This window comes from Trachinotus anak, unplaced genomic scaffold (genome assembly GCF_046630095.1).
Source record: "Trachinotus anak isolate AG129_WGS33_773 ecotype Australia unplaced genomic scaffold, CSIRO_AGI_Tana_v1 ptg000049l, whole genome shotgun sequence".
In the NCBI taxonomy this organism is placed as follows: domain Eukaryota; kingdom Metazoa; phylum Chordata; class Actinopteri; order Carangiformes; family Carangidae; genus Trachinotus; species Trachinotus anak.
In genome coordinates this window covers 158013-175000 of record NW_027273900.1, presented here as the reverse complement: position 1 = coordinate 175000, position 16988 = coordinate 158013, and the positions used below count along the sequence as shown (strand labels likewise).

Here is a 16988-nt window from a genome sequence, read left to right as displayed (position 1 = left end):
TGAACTCAGCCCAGTGTGATTACTGACCCAGCACAAACCTGTGGTCCTCATGATACACATCATCCCAGTTATTTATTAACTGCAGGGCGTATGTTTGAGTCAACACACACACCTCTTTGTGAGGGTTTGTGTGTTGTGTGTGTTGCATGCATGTGCCATAAAAACACAGGAAAGTGTTGTTAGTGAACAAAGTCACATGAGGCCACAAAGGACAAGTGTTGTCATGCTAGTGTCATGATGACGACTTGTCTAAACCTCTGGTTTCTGCAGACAAGTTTCTTTTTTAATGTTAAACTGGAAGTCTGGTGTTTGAGGTGGTGCTTGAATGGCTTTACATGGTACTGTTAGGACTGCACAGTTTTCTGATTTGTAGGGTTGAACTGTGGGTATAAACAGCATGTGAAAGATTCTGTTTCTCTGCAGAAGTCACTGATGCACAGTTTACCTTTTACCTGCAGCTTGTGGTCTGTGTGGACATAGATATCAGCCCCACGTAGCTTCTTCCTCTGTTCCATTTCTGATGCAGTAGCAGTTGTTTTTGAACTTTCTGACAGTTGCAGTTTTGATGTGAAAAAAATAAGACTGTGGCTCAGGTGATTAATAATTAACCTATTTGATTATGTTTGTTTCCAGTGAAAGTGAAGTAGATCAAGATATTTGGGATTTTACAGACCTGATCAAAGATATCTTCTTCAATAGTGTAATAATAGTGTAGTAATGACTGTAAAGAATCAGACGACTCCTTGTTCCACTGACCAGTTTTCCTGGGGGGCTCGTGACTCATATGTGGAAGCAGTGGAGAAGATTAGCAATAGAAAATGAAAACATCCGTATAGTTTGTAGTTCCCATCCTCGGAGACGAGGTTGGGAGTTTGAAGGTCAGGAAGTGCCAGAGTTTGACCTACTTTTGTTCCTTTCCTGATGAGTTAAATTCATGGATGATTCTTGAGAGTTGCAGAGAAACTTTCAGATTTCTTTGTGAACTTATCGCAGCACATCTTTAGGAACAGCTGGACTGGGCTTTGGAAACTCTATTCCTGGAAGCCCAGTTGGCTGCCTGCCCTGGCCTTCCCGGCATGTATGGGAGCTGGGTTTCTCTGAAAGTATGGGTCTATGGGTTACACAGGAAGAGCGTCTCAGGATCAGCAGAAGTTTCCTCCTGAAGCAGTGAAACGTCACTTTGACTTCATGCTCACAAGAATAAGAGAAGACGAGAAACAATCGACTTTTTCTCTGCACGTTTTCAGGGCGGTGGTGACTCTCAGTAGAAAGCCAAGTATTGAGAAAGCATCTTCTCCTTATTGAACAATCTCCTGAAACACTTTGTCACAGTCGTCTCTGTTTTTAACTGTCATCACACTCAGGCTGACAGACTTCCTTGTGTTTAGAGTCTCCGCCTCTGTGTGCCGGTCACTGTGGTGATGCTCTTATGAGGAATGCCACTCTGGGACCAATCAGCAGCTGGTGGTGTGATTGTTCAACTCCTCCCATGCTATTGTCTTAAAGTGGTAGTCTGAACTGTCCCCGGCCTCCAGGTCACAGGAGGGACTGGCAGCGTGGAGGTGATGGAGGATGTCACACTCTTCCTCAGTGTTAAGGGCCTGTGTTAGTTTCACATGTTCCTCCATGTTGATGCCGTCTTTGCTTTGACTGGCGGGTTCACTGAGGTGTGATCGTCTTGGGGCCAGACCCCAGGGCCCAAAATAAACCAGAGGTCAATTTAAGGTCGCACAACTTCAAACTGAAACCGAGCAGTGAAGCTGTTGCCACCCGCATGACAAAAAAGGTGTGTGAGACCTGTTCCACACCTGAAATGTGTCACCCCAGTGAGTTAGAGGTGTGTGGATAAACCTGCCGTCACATTAATGGTTGCTGCTCCTGAGCCGTGCAGATAAGATCAACATGTAAAGTACAAAATAAAACATGTACTAAAGGAGGTAAATGAGTGGAAGCTGCCTCCTTAGATGAAACAGACACATCTGAATATCTGAAGGTGTTTTTTTGTCTCTCATCTGGTATCTTTTATTCATCATTATCTCTGTTATCTGTCTCTTATTATATCTTTAGTTTTGTAAAATATGGACTTTACTGTCTGACAGTAAAATAAAATGAACTGAACTTTTGTTGAATTGTGATTGTGGGTAATAAAGAAATGTAGGACTTTTATTTGTTTCTGTCCAAACGTCTTACATTAAAATCCTCTTACTTCATATCTTGTTCTAACACGAGCCAGGGAACCACACAGCGTTATCTTAATTTGGTAATTCCCCTGAGTTAAGCAAAGACTAATAGGTGTGGTTTTCACACTGTCACTTATCTGAATTCCAGTGGCCTTCGTGTTTTTTGTCCTGTGTGTAATTTTCAGTTAAACATCAACCTGCTTTTATTTGCTGCCACAAGTTCACATTGCTGCGACGCATTCACAAGCAGAGAAATGTGAACTGAGCAGTAAACGTGTGAGTTTGTCTCATGTCTCACTGAATGACCTCTGGTGTTTTTATTGTTCACAGATGCAGGGTACACATGCAGATCCTCCCAGTTTAAGTGTGGAAATGGGAGGTGTGTGACCCGCAGGTGGATTTGTGATGGAACAGACGACTGTGGTGATGGAACTGATGAACTACCTGCAACCTGTGGTAGGTTTTATTATCACTGAGCACCTATGTCTGCAAATATGGGAATTAGGCTCCAGCTAATGATCATTTTCACTGTGCATTAATATGACATTTATTTTCTTGCAAAATGTCAGAAAATAGTGAAAAATATTTATATGATTTGCCACAGCCCAAAGCAACATCTTTGATTTATCCCATCTACCATTCAAAAAACAAAGATATTCAGTTTACTATCAAATATGACAAAGAAAAGCATCAAAGCTGCACGTTTGAAAAGCTGGAACCAGCAAATTATTTTGCAGTTTTGCTTAAATATGGAAAAGATCTTCTGTTAATTGACTAATAAAATGATTAACAATAATAATAAAATCTACATTCTCAATCAAAATTAGATTAATAGGAGAAAAGAAAGAAATAAAGAACCATTCAGCTAGTTTGACCTTTGACCCTAACCCTGTAACACAATAATCAGCATTTTACATCACAAGCCTTCACTTCCTGTTTCTGTCCTCAGCAACCAAAACCTGTCTGGAGTCAGAGTACAGCTGTGGCCCCCCCCTGAACCAGTGTATCCCGAGAAACTGGCACTGTGATGGCAAAGCTGACTGTGACAACGGGGCTGATGAGAAGAACTGCAGTACGTTTGACTTTTCTTTATGTTTTTTTACATTTTGAATTTTGTTAAAGTTCAGATAAGATAAACTGCTCTGGTCTAGCTCAGGATCAATAAATGACCTTATAGAAAACAAACCAAACTAAAAGATATGATATGTGCTATATATGAAAAGTTATTGTGAAGCACAAATAAGTACAAATAAAATGAATAGATGAGGGAGTTACAATAAGTAATTAAATTTTAAAAAATGCTCTGGAGTGAAATTGGCCGATCAACAGTCCTGATGTAAATCTGGTGTTTAGAAGCAAAAATAAGGTTCAGATGACAATAAATCACATTAACTCCTCTCTCCTCCCTCCAGCGGCCAAACAGTGCAAAGCTGGAGAATTTCGCTGTGACAGTGGTCAGTGTATATCCAACGCCTTCGTCTGCGACAACGACAATGACTGCCCAGATGGCTCCGATGAGGCTTCCTGCTCCAAACCCACATGCAACGCTCGGGCCTTCCAGTGCAACAACTCGGTGTGTGTGCCAGCCCAGTGGCGCTGCGATGGAGACAAGGACTGTGCCGATGGGTCTGATGAGTGGCCGCAGAACTGTGCCGGGCAGCAGCCAGACAAGACAGCGGTGCGCTGCTCCACCGACGAGTTTCAGTGTGCTAGTGGGGAGTGTATCCACAGTAAGTGGAGGTGTGATGGAGGCACAGACTGTGGGGATGGATCGGACGAGGTCAACTGCAGTGAGTTGGTTTTCTGTTCACCTGGAATAAATCTTCTGGCTCATTTAGTTTGTTGTTTTCACAGAAAACTGACAGATGCAGTCTCTTAATGCTTCAGCACAAACAATATCCTGTTGACATCCAGGGCCTGCTGCACATACTATCATCACTACATCACTACATCACCACATCACTACATCACTATCATCACCACATCACTATCATCACTACATCACCACATCACCATCATCACTACATCACTATCATCACCACCATCACCACATCACTATCATCACTACATCACCATCATCACTACATCACTATCATCACCACCATCACTATCATCACCACATCACTATCATCACTACATCACCACATCACCATCATCACTACATCACCACATCACCACATCACTACATCACTATCATCACTACATCACCACATCACCATCATCACTATCATCACCACATCACTATCATCACTACATTACCACATCACCACATCACTACATCACTATCATCACTACATCACTACATCACCACATCACCACCATCACTATCATCACCACATCACTATTATCACTACATCACCACATCACCATCACCACTATCATCACTATCATCACCACATCACTATCATCACTACATCACTACATCACCACATCACCACATCACTATCATCACTACATCACCACATCACTATCATCACTACATCACTACATCACCACATCACTACATCACTATCATCACTACATCACCACATCACCATCATCACTATCATCACTATCATCACTATCATAACTACATCACTATCATCACCACATCACCATCATCACTATCATCACCACATCACTATCATCACCACATCACCATCATCACTATCATCACCACATCACTATCATCACTACATCACTATCATCACCACATCACTATCATCACCACATCACTATCATCACTACATCACTACATTACCACATCACCACATCACTATCATCACTACATAACTATCATCACTATCATCACTACATCACTATCATCACCACATCACTACATCACTATCATCACCACATCACCATCATCACTATCATCACCACATCACTACATCACTATCATCACTACATCACTATCATCACCATCATCACTACATCACTACATCACTATCATCACTACATCACCACATCACCATCATCACTACATCACTATCATCACTACATCACCACATCACCATCATCACTTCATCACCACATCACTATCATCACCACATCACTATCATCACTACATCACTATCATCACTATCATCACCACATCACTATCATCACTACATCACTATCATCACTATCATCACCACATCACCATCATCACTACATCACTATCATCACCACATCACTATCATCACTACATCACTATCATCACCACATCACTATCATCACTATCATCACCATCATCACTATCATCACCACATCACTATCATCACAGCATCACTATCATCACTGCATCACTATCATCACTATCATCACTACATCACTATCATCACTATCATCACTGCATCACTATCATCACTATCATCACCACATCACTATCATCACCATCATCACTATCATCACCACATCACTATCATCACCGCATCACTATCATCACTGCATCACTATCATCACTATCATCACTACATCACTATCATCACTATCATCACTATCATCACTGCATCACTATCATCACTATCATCACTATCATCACCACATCACTATCATCACTATCATCACTATCATCACCACATCACCATCATCAGTATATCACTATCATCACCACATCACTATCATCACTACATCACTACATCACTATCATCACCACATCACTATCATCACTATCATCACCACATCACTATCATCACTACATCACTATCATCATCCCATTCTTCTTCTGTCTCTCTCTCCCTCTTTCTCTCCCTCTCTCTCTCTCTCTCTCTCCGTCTCTTTTTCACTGGTTTGTCTTCTTTTCGTAGCTCATCCAACTTGTCCTCCAGATGACTTCCAGTGCACTGACGGCTCCTGTATTCACGGCAGCCTCCAGTGTGACAATAAGTCCGACTGCAGGGACCTCAGTGATGAGATTGGCTGCCACAAAGGTGACTCTCACAGAGATCCAGCCTATTTTCACCCACACGTGAACACTGAGGCCCATGGAAGAGTCTCCAGGTCTTTGTGTGGCAGTTTCATATCATTAGATTAAATCCATGCTCCCTGTTCTCCACAGTCAATGTATGTGAAGGCCCAACCAAGTTCAAGTGTGGCAGTGGGGAGTGTATCAGCATGGTGAAGGTGTGTGACACAAAGAGAGACTGCAGGGACTCGTCAGATGAACCTGTCAAAGAGTGTGGTAAGTGAAGTCCAGCCTGCAGCTGACAGTCTTCAGACTGGGACGTGTGTTCAAGCTTGTGTCTAAACTCAGCTGCTACTGCTCAGAGAAAAAGTACAAAACCACATCACAGCGGGGAAAATATGATAGGACCAGCTACAGCCAAGCTGCTGGTTTGAATGAGTTCATCGTCAGTTTGAGTTACCTTTAGGAAAATGGTTGTCATGCTTGCTGTTTGAAAGTTCTGTGTATCTGCGTCTGCACAGGCATTAACGAGTGTTTGACTGAAAATGGCGGCTGCTCCCACGACTGCAATGATCTGAAGATCGGCTACAACTGCTCATGCCCTGCTGGATACAGCCTGAAGATGGACATGAGAACCTGTGACGGTGAGAGGAGACGTTTAGTCTCAGTCTGTTTTAGAAGAAGGTCTCCACCAGTTTTGGGTCATGGACGTATATTTTCAGAAACAGTGTATTAGACAAAGGTCCCAGTTTGCCAACTGCTTGACTTTGTGTTTCTCCACCTGCAGACATTGATGAATGTGCGGAACCGGACACGTGCAGTCAGATCTGCATCAACCTGCCCGGCACCTACAAATGTGACTGTGAGAATGGCTACGAGATCGACCCTGCGACCAGGACATGCAAGGCTGAGTCAGGTAATGTTTGAAGGAAAGCCGGTCCCTGCTCAGCGCTTTCTGCTAAGAGACTGTTGACCGACTGTCTGAAGACTCTTCTCTTCTGTGTCCTCCAGGCACCGTACCCACCTTGTACTTCACTAACAGACACGAAGTGAGGAAGATGACGTTGGACCGCAGCGACTACGTCCGTGTGATCCCACAGCTGAAAGGCCCGGTGGCTCTGGACATGGATATGCCAAACAAGAAGATCTTCTGGTCTGACCTGTCTCTGAAGAAAATCTTCAGGTGAGAAAGACTCTGACACTGACTCTGTCTGTGTGGTAGTCCACTGGTTTAAGTAAGATCTGACCTTTAGGCTGGCCCTACACCAGAAATCCTGCACCGGTACCTCTGATCTGTATTCAAACAGATGTCAGATGAACGTAGATTATTCCGCTGAGAGTGAGAGACTGTGATGGAGGCTGGGCTGTAGATAAAGCTTAGATAGTATCTCTCTCTGAAGTGAATCTCTTCATCCTCGCCTTCTTCCCTACAGCTGCAAGATCGACATGGCCGGTAACTCCTCTCACCACACTGTAGTGATTGACAGTGGGATTGAGGCCCCAGAAGGCATTGCAGTGGACTGGATCCATGGCAACATCTACTGGACTGACAGCGTTTTAAAGACCATCTCCGTGGCAATGACAGACGGCAGCAAGAGGAAGACCCTGATCACAGAAAACCTGCAGAAGCCAAGAGCCATCGTGGTGGACCCAGTAAATAAGTGAGTGACAGTTTCAGTCAGGTTCCAGATGTAGAACAGATTCAGACTCATGATGTTACCGATGAGCCGCAGTTTGTGATTCCAGAGTTTTATGAATCATTGTTTGTCCTCTTTAGCTTCATGTACTGGACCGACTGGGGCGAGGAGGCTAAGATAGAGAAGAGCGGGCTGAATGGAGCGGATCGCGTTGCCTTGGTGACAGACAACATTTTGTGGCCTAATGGCATCACCATAGGTAAACAGAACTTCATGGATGCATTCAGTGGAATTTCAATTCAAACTGTGTAATGAGAAAACAGCCATGATAACGGGTCAAATCCGTCTGTGTGTCATGCTGGACAGACATGGTCAACCAGCGTCTGTACTGGGTGGACTCCAAGATGCACACCCTCTCCAGCATCGATGTGAACGGAGGGGGGCGACACAGTCTGATCTTCAGCGAGGAGAAGCTGTCCCACCCCATCTCTCTGACTGTCTTTGAGGTCAGTGATGGAGTAAATTTATCTGCAGATGAAAATGAAGTCGCTGAGGAGTGAAGGTTTTATAAATGTCTGGGCTGCACAGAACGAGGAAACATTAAGAGAATCATGACGCTGCTTCAAAGGAAGATATGAACCATCTTCATCCTAAATTAAAATGTCTCTTCACTTGTTTTTGTACCAGACAATTGCGACACAGTTTCAATAAATGTGGCCTGCATTAATTCTGTATTTCAGTATATATGCAGTTATCTGGCTGAAATGCTGTAAAGAGCAAAGCCAGAGCTCCAACTGCTGTGTGCACTTTAATCCTACTAATACTGGATCAGTGGTGCTAAGTCTTAATCACTCGGGATGATTCATTCCATTTGTGTTTGAGGAACTTATAAAAAACCTATACAAATAACTTCATATTTACTCAGTTTGTGTTTCCTTCCCTTTAAACAGGAGAAAGTGTTCTGGACAGACATGAACAATGGTGCTGTTTTTAGTGCCAACCGTCTGACGGGGAAGGACATCACGGAGCTGGCAGCAGACCTGGACCAGCCAGAGGACATCATTCTGTACCACAACCTCAAACAGCCCAACGGTACAGAAACATCACGAGATCAGGGAGTGATCACAACAAACAACAAACTTCATGCTTTCTAATGCTTATTGGACCCACGTTTCTGTTGTGTAGGTACCAACTGGTGCAGAGGGAGCAACAGTATGAATGGAGGTTGTGAGTTTCTTTGCCTCCCTGCCCCTCGGATCAACCAGCACTCTCCTAAATACACCTGTGCCTGTCCTGACAACACGACCATGGGAGCTGACATGAGGAAATGTGTGACAGGTAAATGCCTCCTGCACATGAATCTATAAAAACAGACTGAATATCCACACAGAATCACCACAGGAACAACATTTTTCTCTCCCAGCAGGATCAGTCACCCCTGCTGCTGAAAACAAGACAGCCACCAAGCCTACGACACCCAGGCAGCCTGTCTCTACCACTACAACTACAACTACAACTACAACTACAGCTACAGCTACAGCCACCACCAGAGCTACCGACAAACTGACATCTACCTCATCCGTCCAGTCCACACAGAGCACACAGCAGCCTGCCGCCACTGGTCAAGGTACAGGAACCTTCTACTGTGCGTCATCGTCATGTTGTTAAAGGAAAACACTTACTGAGAGTTAATTGAGGAGATTATGCCAGCTAGCAGTCATCTTAGCTTAGCATAAGGACTGGAAACTCTGTCCAAAGATAACAAAATCAACCAACTAGCACAGCGAGCACAGGTTGTGGTTTTACGGAGGGTAAAGTGTGGGACTAAGATTACTAAACTAAGCTAACTAGCTCCTGGCTGTAGCTTCATACCACACGCAGGAGTGGTTTTGATCTTCTCGTCTAACATTAAGAAATTATTTAAAGACGAGGATGTATTGTGTTGTTTCAGGTAACAGGTTGGCAGCAGTGCCTGCAGAGGCTCTGTCCTCCCACCCCATCGCTCTCTACGTCGTGTTGCCAATAGGTAAGTTGTGGTTTCAGCTCTGCTGTCACGGTCACAGCCTGTCCTGTCACCTGCAGTCTGTAAATGACCCTCACCTCTTCTCCTTCTCTGCAGTGGTCATCTCCCTGCTGTTGTTTGGAGCTGTGTTGCTATGGAGACGCTGGCGCCTGAAGAACACCAACACCATCCACTTTGACAATCCAGTGTACCAGAAAACCACAGAGGACGAGGTACACATCTGCAGGAACAGCTCTGACGGCTACGTCTATCCTCAGGTAGCTTCACTTCTTCATTAGATGACGACAGGATGTAGTTTTACAGTTTTCCTTATTCAGTCTTACTTTTTTTCAGAGGCAAATGCTGAGCATGGAGGACATGGATGTTGCATGAGCCAAAGATGAAGAAGAAGTTTTATTTAAAGAGATTTTTTTTTCCTGATTCAAACATGAAGCAACAAAGGCCATTTTTTCTGCTGCTGCTGCTGCTGCCCCCCCCCCCCCCCCCCCTCCCCTTCAGTGACCTCATTTTGTGGCTTCTGTTTCTGACCTCAGCACTGTGCCGTCCAAGTCTGGAGAAAGGCCTGAAAAAAAAGAAGTGTCTTTGACACTTATGACAGATGATCATGTTCTTGACTGACTTGGTTAAAACTGTCTGCTGTTATTTGAGGAGGTAAGTAAACACACACATGTACCTGTGTACCTGAGTTTAACATGAAAAGTCTGACCTTTACTGTCTTAACACACGTGTGCCTTCATCCACACTGGTAGTTTAGTGAATATTATGGGATGTACGTACAGTGAATGCCTTTCTGACCCCACTACCTTCCAAACCAGTTTCTGTGGTAGTTACTGCCACAGTGCTTCATCCCGGGCAGTGACGGCCTCCGTTACAGTATATTGCAGCCTTCTCTTCTCCTGGGAACAGCTTTGCACATTTTGATGGCTCCTACATCAGAGGCATTTGTCCCATTATTGTCCTCCTTAAAAGTAAACCACATTTAAATCAGTGTGCCTGTGTTACAGAGGTTTATATTGTGAATGGTGAAGCTGCTGAGTTTTCTGAAGTCAACCAAAATGAAGAAAAGGTTTTTTTTAAATGAAGATGAAAATGAAAACTGATTGTACTGTAAATCATAACACTGTAAATAATTTCTGTAAATATTTTGTAAAACACTCTTAAGTTCACTCTGGCGTTGCCTTTTTATGTGTAAATTTTAATCAGGAATATTGTAAATATGTTTGAGATTCTTTTATTTATTTATAGAAAAGTTTTGTGGTTGTTGTGTTCTGGCTGTAAATACACACAGTGCAAACGATATGAATGTTCCAGGCCAGTTTAACCTTCACGTTGTGCAGCCGTCATTATTATACACCTCCTCAGTTTTGTGTGAACAATCCTGTGTGAGTCAGTGCTGCCGCGTTGTGTTTATCATTTTTCACTGTGTACTGCACACTGAAGAAACTTTCACATAATTTATTTTGCTCCTGCCTTTCTGTTGCTATGTTCAGTCCACAGAGGACGACGTTCTCCACCACAGCATCTTGTATGAACCTTGTGGGATTTAGTCACAACAGCCTGCACATTGCTTTGTTAATGTTTTTTTAATAAAAGAAGAAAAACACATTTAGCTGTCTGTCATGTTAATGTTGGTCAGTTTTACAAATGGAAACAAGACTGAGATAAACTGAGGAAAGACCGGTGTTGTATTTACACACACCTCACTAATTCTCTGGGTATGTGGTGTGTTCACACTGGTGACAGTCTTTGTCAGTTATCTTCAGTCTGCAAACTAAAAGACAACTTGTGGATGGTGGTGATTTACAGTAGCTGACATCTGATGCCAAGTCTCATTTCATGTTAGTATAAGTACCGTGTACACTGACTTCCTGTGCACCACCTGCACCAACAGTAACTATAAAGATGTGAATGTGGAGGATGGAGTAGAGCTGGAGTCTCATCCAATCCAAGCTGCTGATTAGATGATATTAGATCTTCAGATACAACCTGATTTTAGCTCTAAATGTTGTTACTGAGCTCTCAACCTGACAAAGCCAATTATGATCCATGAAACCTGTTTATGTTCATGTTGCCTAGAAACCACGTTGCCATTACTCTCGTTCTACAACACAAAACGAACACAGAGTGGACGACGCCCAAACTGACCCCCATCAGACTCGTCCTCCCTCTGCCTTTGTCTAAAGAGCAGATTTGTTAACATGTGATGGGAGTTTTATGTTTTTATAACTGAGCCAAAGAGTTTAGTATTATCCACTGTGCTTTGACTTTTAAAGAAACTCTATGAATAACTTTCTGCTCTCTACCAATTATTAGAAAGGCAGATATTTGGTTCAGTGACAGCAGGAAATGATGCATGATGTGCAAACTGTTTTCTTTTCATCGGTTCATAGGAAAGTACCTGTAATATCTGCACTGTTCCTGCAGATCAAAGGGGAAACATTTTTATACTAAAACAGGAGTCGTGGATTTTATTCTGGACTCAAACGGAAAAAAACACCATGAACAGTTTCATTAGACAGAAAGTCTTCTTGTCATATGAAAAGGAGAAATATCGATTCATACAGGGTTGAGGGAGTGGTGCTGTTTGACCTGACATGTCCATAAAAGCAAACAACCAGCAAACATCCTCTCAGTAACCTAATAAACCTCCTCCATTATTCATGGATAATAATGGTTCCTCTCTGTAATAAAAGACCCAGCAGTGGTCTGTCTGCCCCAGGTGGTCACTGAGGAAGCAGTGCTGGGGCATCAATACCAACTGAGGAGTGCTGCATCAGTAAGACTCAGCTCTCCTGAGAGAAGGGGCCGGTACGTACTGGTTCCATCAGGTTTAAGATTTAGAAACAAACACAGAGTCATCATGAAGATTTGATGAGTAAGAACTAGAGGAACTGGATTTTCATTCCTGAGGTCGTGTTGCAGTGTCGAACATTCATGTGGTTCATTGTGTGTGTGTGTGTGTGTGTGTGTGTGTGCTCAGGGACATCCTGCACCACCACCAGCTTACGTCACTGAGGAGCTGTGGCATGTTGTCTGTCAGAACCTGGGATCCACATTCCAGTGTAGAGAGCAGTGTCACATCTGAGACCAAACATCAGAAACATCTTCACCTTTACTGTTTCAATGAATTTCAACCATCAACAGAGCTGCAGCCACAGTCAAACTGCCTCCATAACGTTTCCGTCTGCAGCACCATCACTGAGGACACTTTGCTCTTCATGACACGTTAGCCTGAGCATCATCGAGTGGTAATGTGTTGTACCCATGAGGCCAAAGGCAGACACACCTGAAGCACAGGTGACAAATGACACCTGTCCCCAGCTATGCTCTCTGTCATCCTCGCCTCACCTCACTATTTACATACGGTCGCTGCCTTCTATTGGCCAGCTGTGACCAAAAGGGTGGAGCTACATCTCACACCACTGCCTCGTAAGCGAAGGGGAGGGTTCATGAAAATTGACTGTGGGGGGGTGGAGGTTACTCCCCTGTCAGGTTACCAAACAGACACCAACTGTCCTGATGATCAGGTAACAACAACAGCCTGTTTGGTCCCTGCCTGACAACCTGAGGGGCCAAACAAGCTGAACCACACAGTCTCCAGCAGAGGAGGAGGAGGATGAGGAGGAGGAGGAGGAGGAGGAGGAGGAGGAGGAGGAAGAGGATGAGGAGGAGGAGGGGGAGGATGGAACTGATAGTTGTTCTGTAAAAAAGAAAGCAGTTTGTTTTAATAAAACTGGGGCAGAGCTAATGTGTCAGGAAAGTCAGGAGCATCTCTGTGGGGTTCGCTGCAGCGAGGCCAAAACTCACAGGCATCATCAGATCCACCACGCTGAGCTCAGCTTCTCTGACCCTGACGCTATATTTTCACTTTCAACAATAGCGTCCTTGAGTGATGAGCATGTGGTTAATCAGGAAAGGTTGAAGAAGCAGTTCGGAGCTGCCTTTCCCGTGACACCATGATGGATGGTTGGAGGTGATCGTTGTCTTCAGGTGTTTTCAGACACCTAGTTCACCTCAGCTGAGCTCACTCATGTCATCAGTCTCTGTGCTTCCACTTTCAACTGGAGTTTTATTTGACCTGTTTTAGGATTTTAAACGTCTGTGCTGGGTTTCATGGTAGTTATCGTGTCCCCAAAAACAAAAAAGCAGCTAATAATTTAACAGTAACTGTGACAAAGTCAACATGGAAGATCATGTGCGTCCAGCTGGGTCAGACCAGCAGTATGGCTGCTCACATTAATACAGCACACACACTGCACCTCCTTCAGCCTATTACCAGCTTCCAGTCAGTCACTGGGTTAGAAAGCTGATAGAAGCGGCTGCTATAAATATTCATTGTTATTACCTGATGCATAGTTCTATATACCTCTATAAGAATATTCATAACTAATCCTGTTGGATAGTCTGTTCACCATTTTCAGATTTTGGCCTCTAAACTTTAATTGGACATTTTATTTTCATTAATCTTCAGATTCTTTCCTGGAATCGTCAAATATTTATTCTTTCATTTGACCGTCAGTCCAGAGATATTCATGTCTGACTGCTTTCAAAAAGCTGCAGTTAGAGAATGTTTGACATTTTTATTTTAAAAATCACTGAAACAATGAATAAAGTATTAAGTCATTAATTCAATCATTTTCTGTAAATGAGCTTTCATCATTTAATCTCTTCTGCCTTTCTGTCCAGCCGTGATGTTCCTGGTTAGACTGAGTTGCAGCTGTAGGCTCGATCATTACAGCAGGTCCGATATAGTCCAGTTTAGTTTGAGCTGCAGATTTAAGAGAAGTGGTGTTTTCCCTCCTGTCCGACTGTGAAGTGTTTCCATATGTTTGTGACTCGAACACTTCATGTAGAGGAAGGTGAAATCTACATGAAAGAGAAATGTTCTTCCTGTTGTCTCAGATTGAGGATAAAGGTTTAAAACCAGGTGACAAGGTTTATGTTGTTTCGTATAATCCTTTAGCGAGGTCTTTGTGATGGTGTCAGTACAGCTGAGACCCTGTGTAAACACATGTCCGAGGTGTGGCTGTCTCCTGCACAGCTCTGGTGTGGTCACTGGGTAAACAGTGTCCAGATAAGGACGATAGAACATATGTGGAAAAAAGGAGTGGGAAGCTGGAAGAGACTGATGTCCATCTGTTCCACGGAGGCAAACATTCACACGCCTCTGTTATGGTTCTGTCTTATTCTTAGTCACGCTGCCCTCCTATACACACTCCCTTTCCTATGTCTGCTTCCTAAGAAGGAATCCATTTTCCTTCCTAAATGGATATCAGGCTGGGATCTGCGGCATAATACCACACAGAGGCCCAAAGGGGGGGCTGGTAATATGTGGAGATCTTGTAGAGCGACATTTATGGCTTAACAAGTTCCCCAAGCATGTGATCAGTGAGTGTTTCTACGACCCCGAGGTCAGAGGTCAGAGGCTGCAGGTCACGCTCTCAGATGAAGGTAGAGCAGAAGTGTATCTGAAAAAAAACAACCTTATAAGTAGGTCACCTTTCTTACAAGTCAGTTTTGTACCCCCACCTCCAGAACTACAGCTGAACCCCACTTTACCATGTTTTACTGTATTTTTAAACAATGGTGTGATAATTAGGGAATGGTAAAAAAGGAAATGAAGAGGCTGTCCACAAACATCCCAATCCTTTATTTTTTCAAAAAAAAAAAAATGTGCACACACAGAATATATTTGTTCAAGGTCTTGGCACCAGGGGGAGACATGTTATCAAAGACATTTAACTCTGTTTCTCTCTGTTGGATTATGTTATTGCTGAATAAACCATGCAAACTCACTGAGGAAGTCTCTTGTCTGGGTGAGAGGATGAGAGTGTTTCCTCTGTGTTCAGTCGGCGATCTACCAGAATGTAACTGTACTTTCAGTCCAGGCTGATTTGATATAAATTATCTCAGATTTCTTTGTACCTTCAGGGTGAATCAAGCGAAGGCTGTGTTGGTTCTCATGAAGTCCATCAGTGTCTGATAACAAACATCAGAGAGAAATATTGTAATAAATCAGAATATGTTCCTCCTGCACCTATTTTTTAATGCCGCTGCAGTACTGTTGTGTCTCGAGGACAGTTGTAGCTCTGACAGATAAGTTCACTTCACACGGTCTGTGACGGGGCCGAATAAATACCTGTGCTGCATTATCATCAGCCAGTGAACAGTTTGGTGTTTAATGTTTATCTCAAGGATAAAATTCACTTGATTTCATGTCACAGTCATATTATCTGACTGTGACTGTGTTTAACTGTTGCTTTTGGTCTTATTTCTGAATTCATGAATAAAGCATGATCTACTGGAAGGATGTTTATTTTATGACAGAGTGATAATGAACATGAAACCGAAGCAGCAACATAAAACTCATCCATCAATCATTTCAGTATTTACACCTGTGCTTTTCAAGAAAAGCTGATCTCACTGTAAGAAAAATAGAAAAGTAGTTTTTGATTTCACTGACGAGATCAGAGGAAAGTTTTTGTGTCGGAGTATTTACATTTATTTGTTTGGCAACATTTATTATAAACATGATGACAATTATCAGGCATAATTTGTATCTATCATTCATGATGTGTTCATAGAAAACAAACACAACTTTATGATTTATATCATTTATTAAAGTACTAAAACACTAATATAAAATACTGCATTACAAGTAAAACTCAAAATCTTACTGAAGCTAAATGCACTGAAAAGTAAAGGTGCTGGTGCTGCATGTATAATGTCGAATATATATTATTATCATACATGACATTGTTCGAGAGTTACCTCTGAGGTGTCAGTGTGTAAGGAGTATTTTGCTGCTGTAGCTGATTGAGTTGGAGCTAATTTTAACTGCACAGTGGGTGCCTCCCCCCTAAAGGTCACCAGACACGTCTGAGGAGTAGGAAAGGATGAAACGTTGCAGCCCACTGCTGGAAACAGTGAATCTGCCCAAACAGTAACTGGCTTTAAAAAGAAGAAGCTGCTCTGTTCTCCACTGCCTTCATTCAGTCCTTCGATCTTTAATTAGATCGTTTGTTGAGTGAAATGTTGGATACTGGATGAATGTTTAGCTCTTTAGCTCAACACAAATATAAAGCAGAACCAGAGATTTCATCTTTAACTATGTTGTTTATGTACAGATCAAGACCCAGCTTCATCTTAACGTGAAAGTCAATGTGACTTTATGAAGAGGAGAAATATCCCTGCACCTCATGGGGTCATGTTGAAGCGGCCGCTCTGCTCCGTGTGTCTGTGGCGCCCTCTGGCGGCCCCTCCCCCCTCCTCCCCTCCCCCGC

The 16988-nt window shown here is 43.1% G+C and overlaps 1 protein-coding gene and 1 long non-coding RNA gene across 3 annotated transcripts in view; one reads left to right on the top strand and one right to left on the bottom strand.

The window, feature by feature from the left end:
- The window catches only part of ldlrb (low density lipoprotein receptor b), a 13985-nt gene extending 2675 nt beyond the window's left edge, over nt 1–11310 (top strand). Inside the window, exons 2-18 of one of the 2 annotated variants that reach the window (XM_071473308.1) lie at nt 2511–2636; nt 3130–3252; nt 3593–3970; nt 5948–6070; nt 6199–6321; nt 6567–6689; nt 6833–6961; nt 7057–7228; nt 7479–7706; nt 7823–7941; nt 8049–8188; nt 8633–8774; nt 8868–9020; nt 9106–9309; nt 9634–9708; nt 9802–9962; nt 10039–11310. In XM_071473308.1, coding sequence (XP_071329409.1) covers nt 2511–2636; nt 3130–3252; nt 3593–3970; nt 5948–6070; nt 6199–6321; nt 6567–6689; nt 6833–6961; nt 7057–7228; nt 7479–7706; nt 7823–7941; nt 8049–8188; nt 8633–8774; nt 8868–9020; nt 9106–9309; nt 9634–9708; nt 9802–9962; nt 10039–10077 — 2558 coding nt within the window. In that variant the 3' untranslated portion in view covers nt 10078–11310. The remainder of the gene's footprint in view (nt 1–2510; nt 2637–3129; nt 3253–3592; nt 3971–5947; nt 6071–6198; nt 6322–6566; nt 6690–6832; nt 6962–7056; nt 7229–7478; nt 7707–7822; nt 7942–8048; nt 8189–8632; nt 8775–8867; nt 9021–9105; nt 9310–9633; nt 9709–9801; nt 9963–10038) is intronic. The other variant, XM_071473309.1, reaches the window with a different exon arrangement.
- A 2441-nt stretch (nt 11311–13751) lies between these two features.
- On the bottom strand, nt 13752–16890 carry LOC139615373 (uncharacterized). Its single transcript, XR_011687358.1, has 2 exons — nt 15502–16890; nt 13752–15173 (listed from the first exon to the last, which is right to left on the bottom strand). It is a non-coding gene; the product is annotated as an uncharacterized lncRNA (long non-coding RNA).
- Nucleotides 16891–16988: the final 98 nt, after the last annotated feature.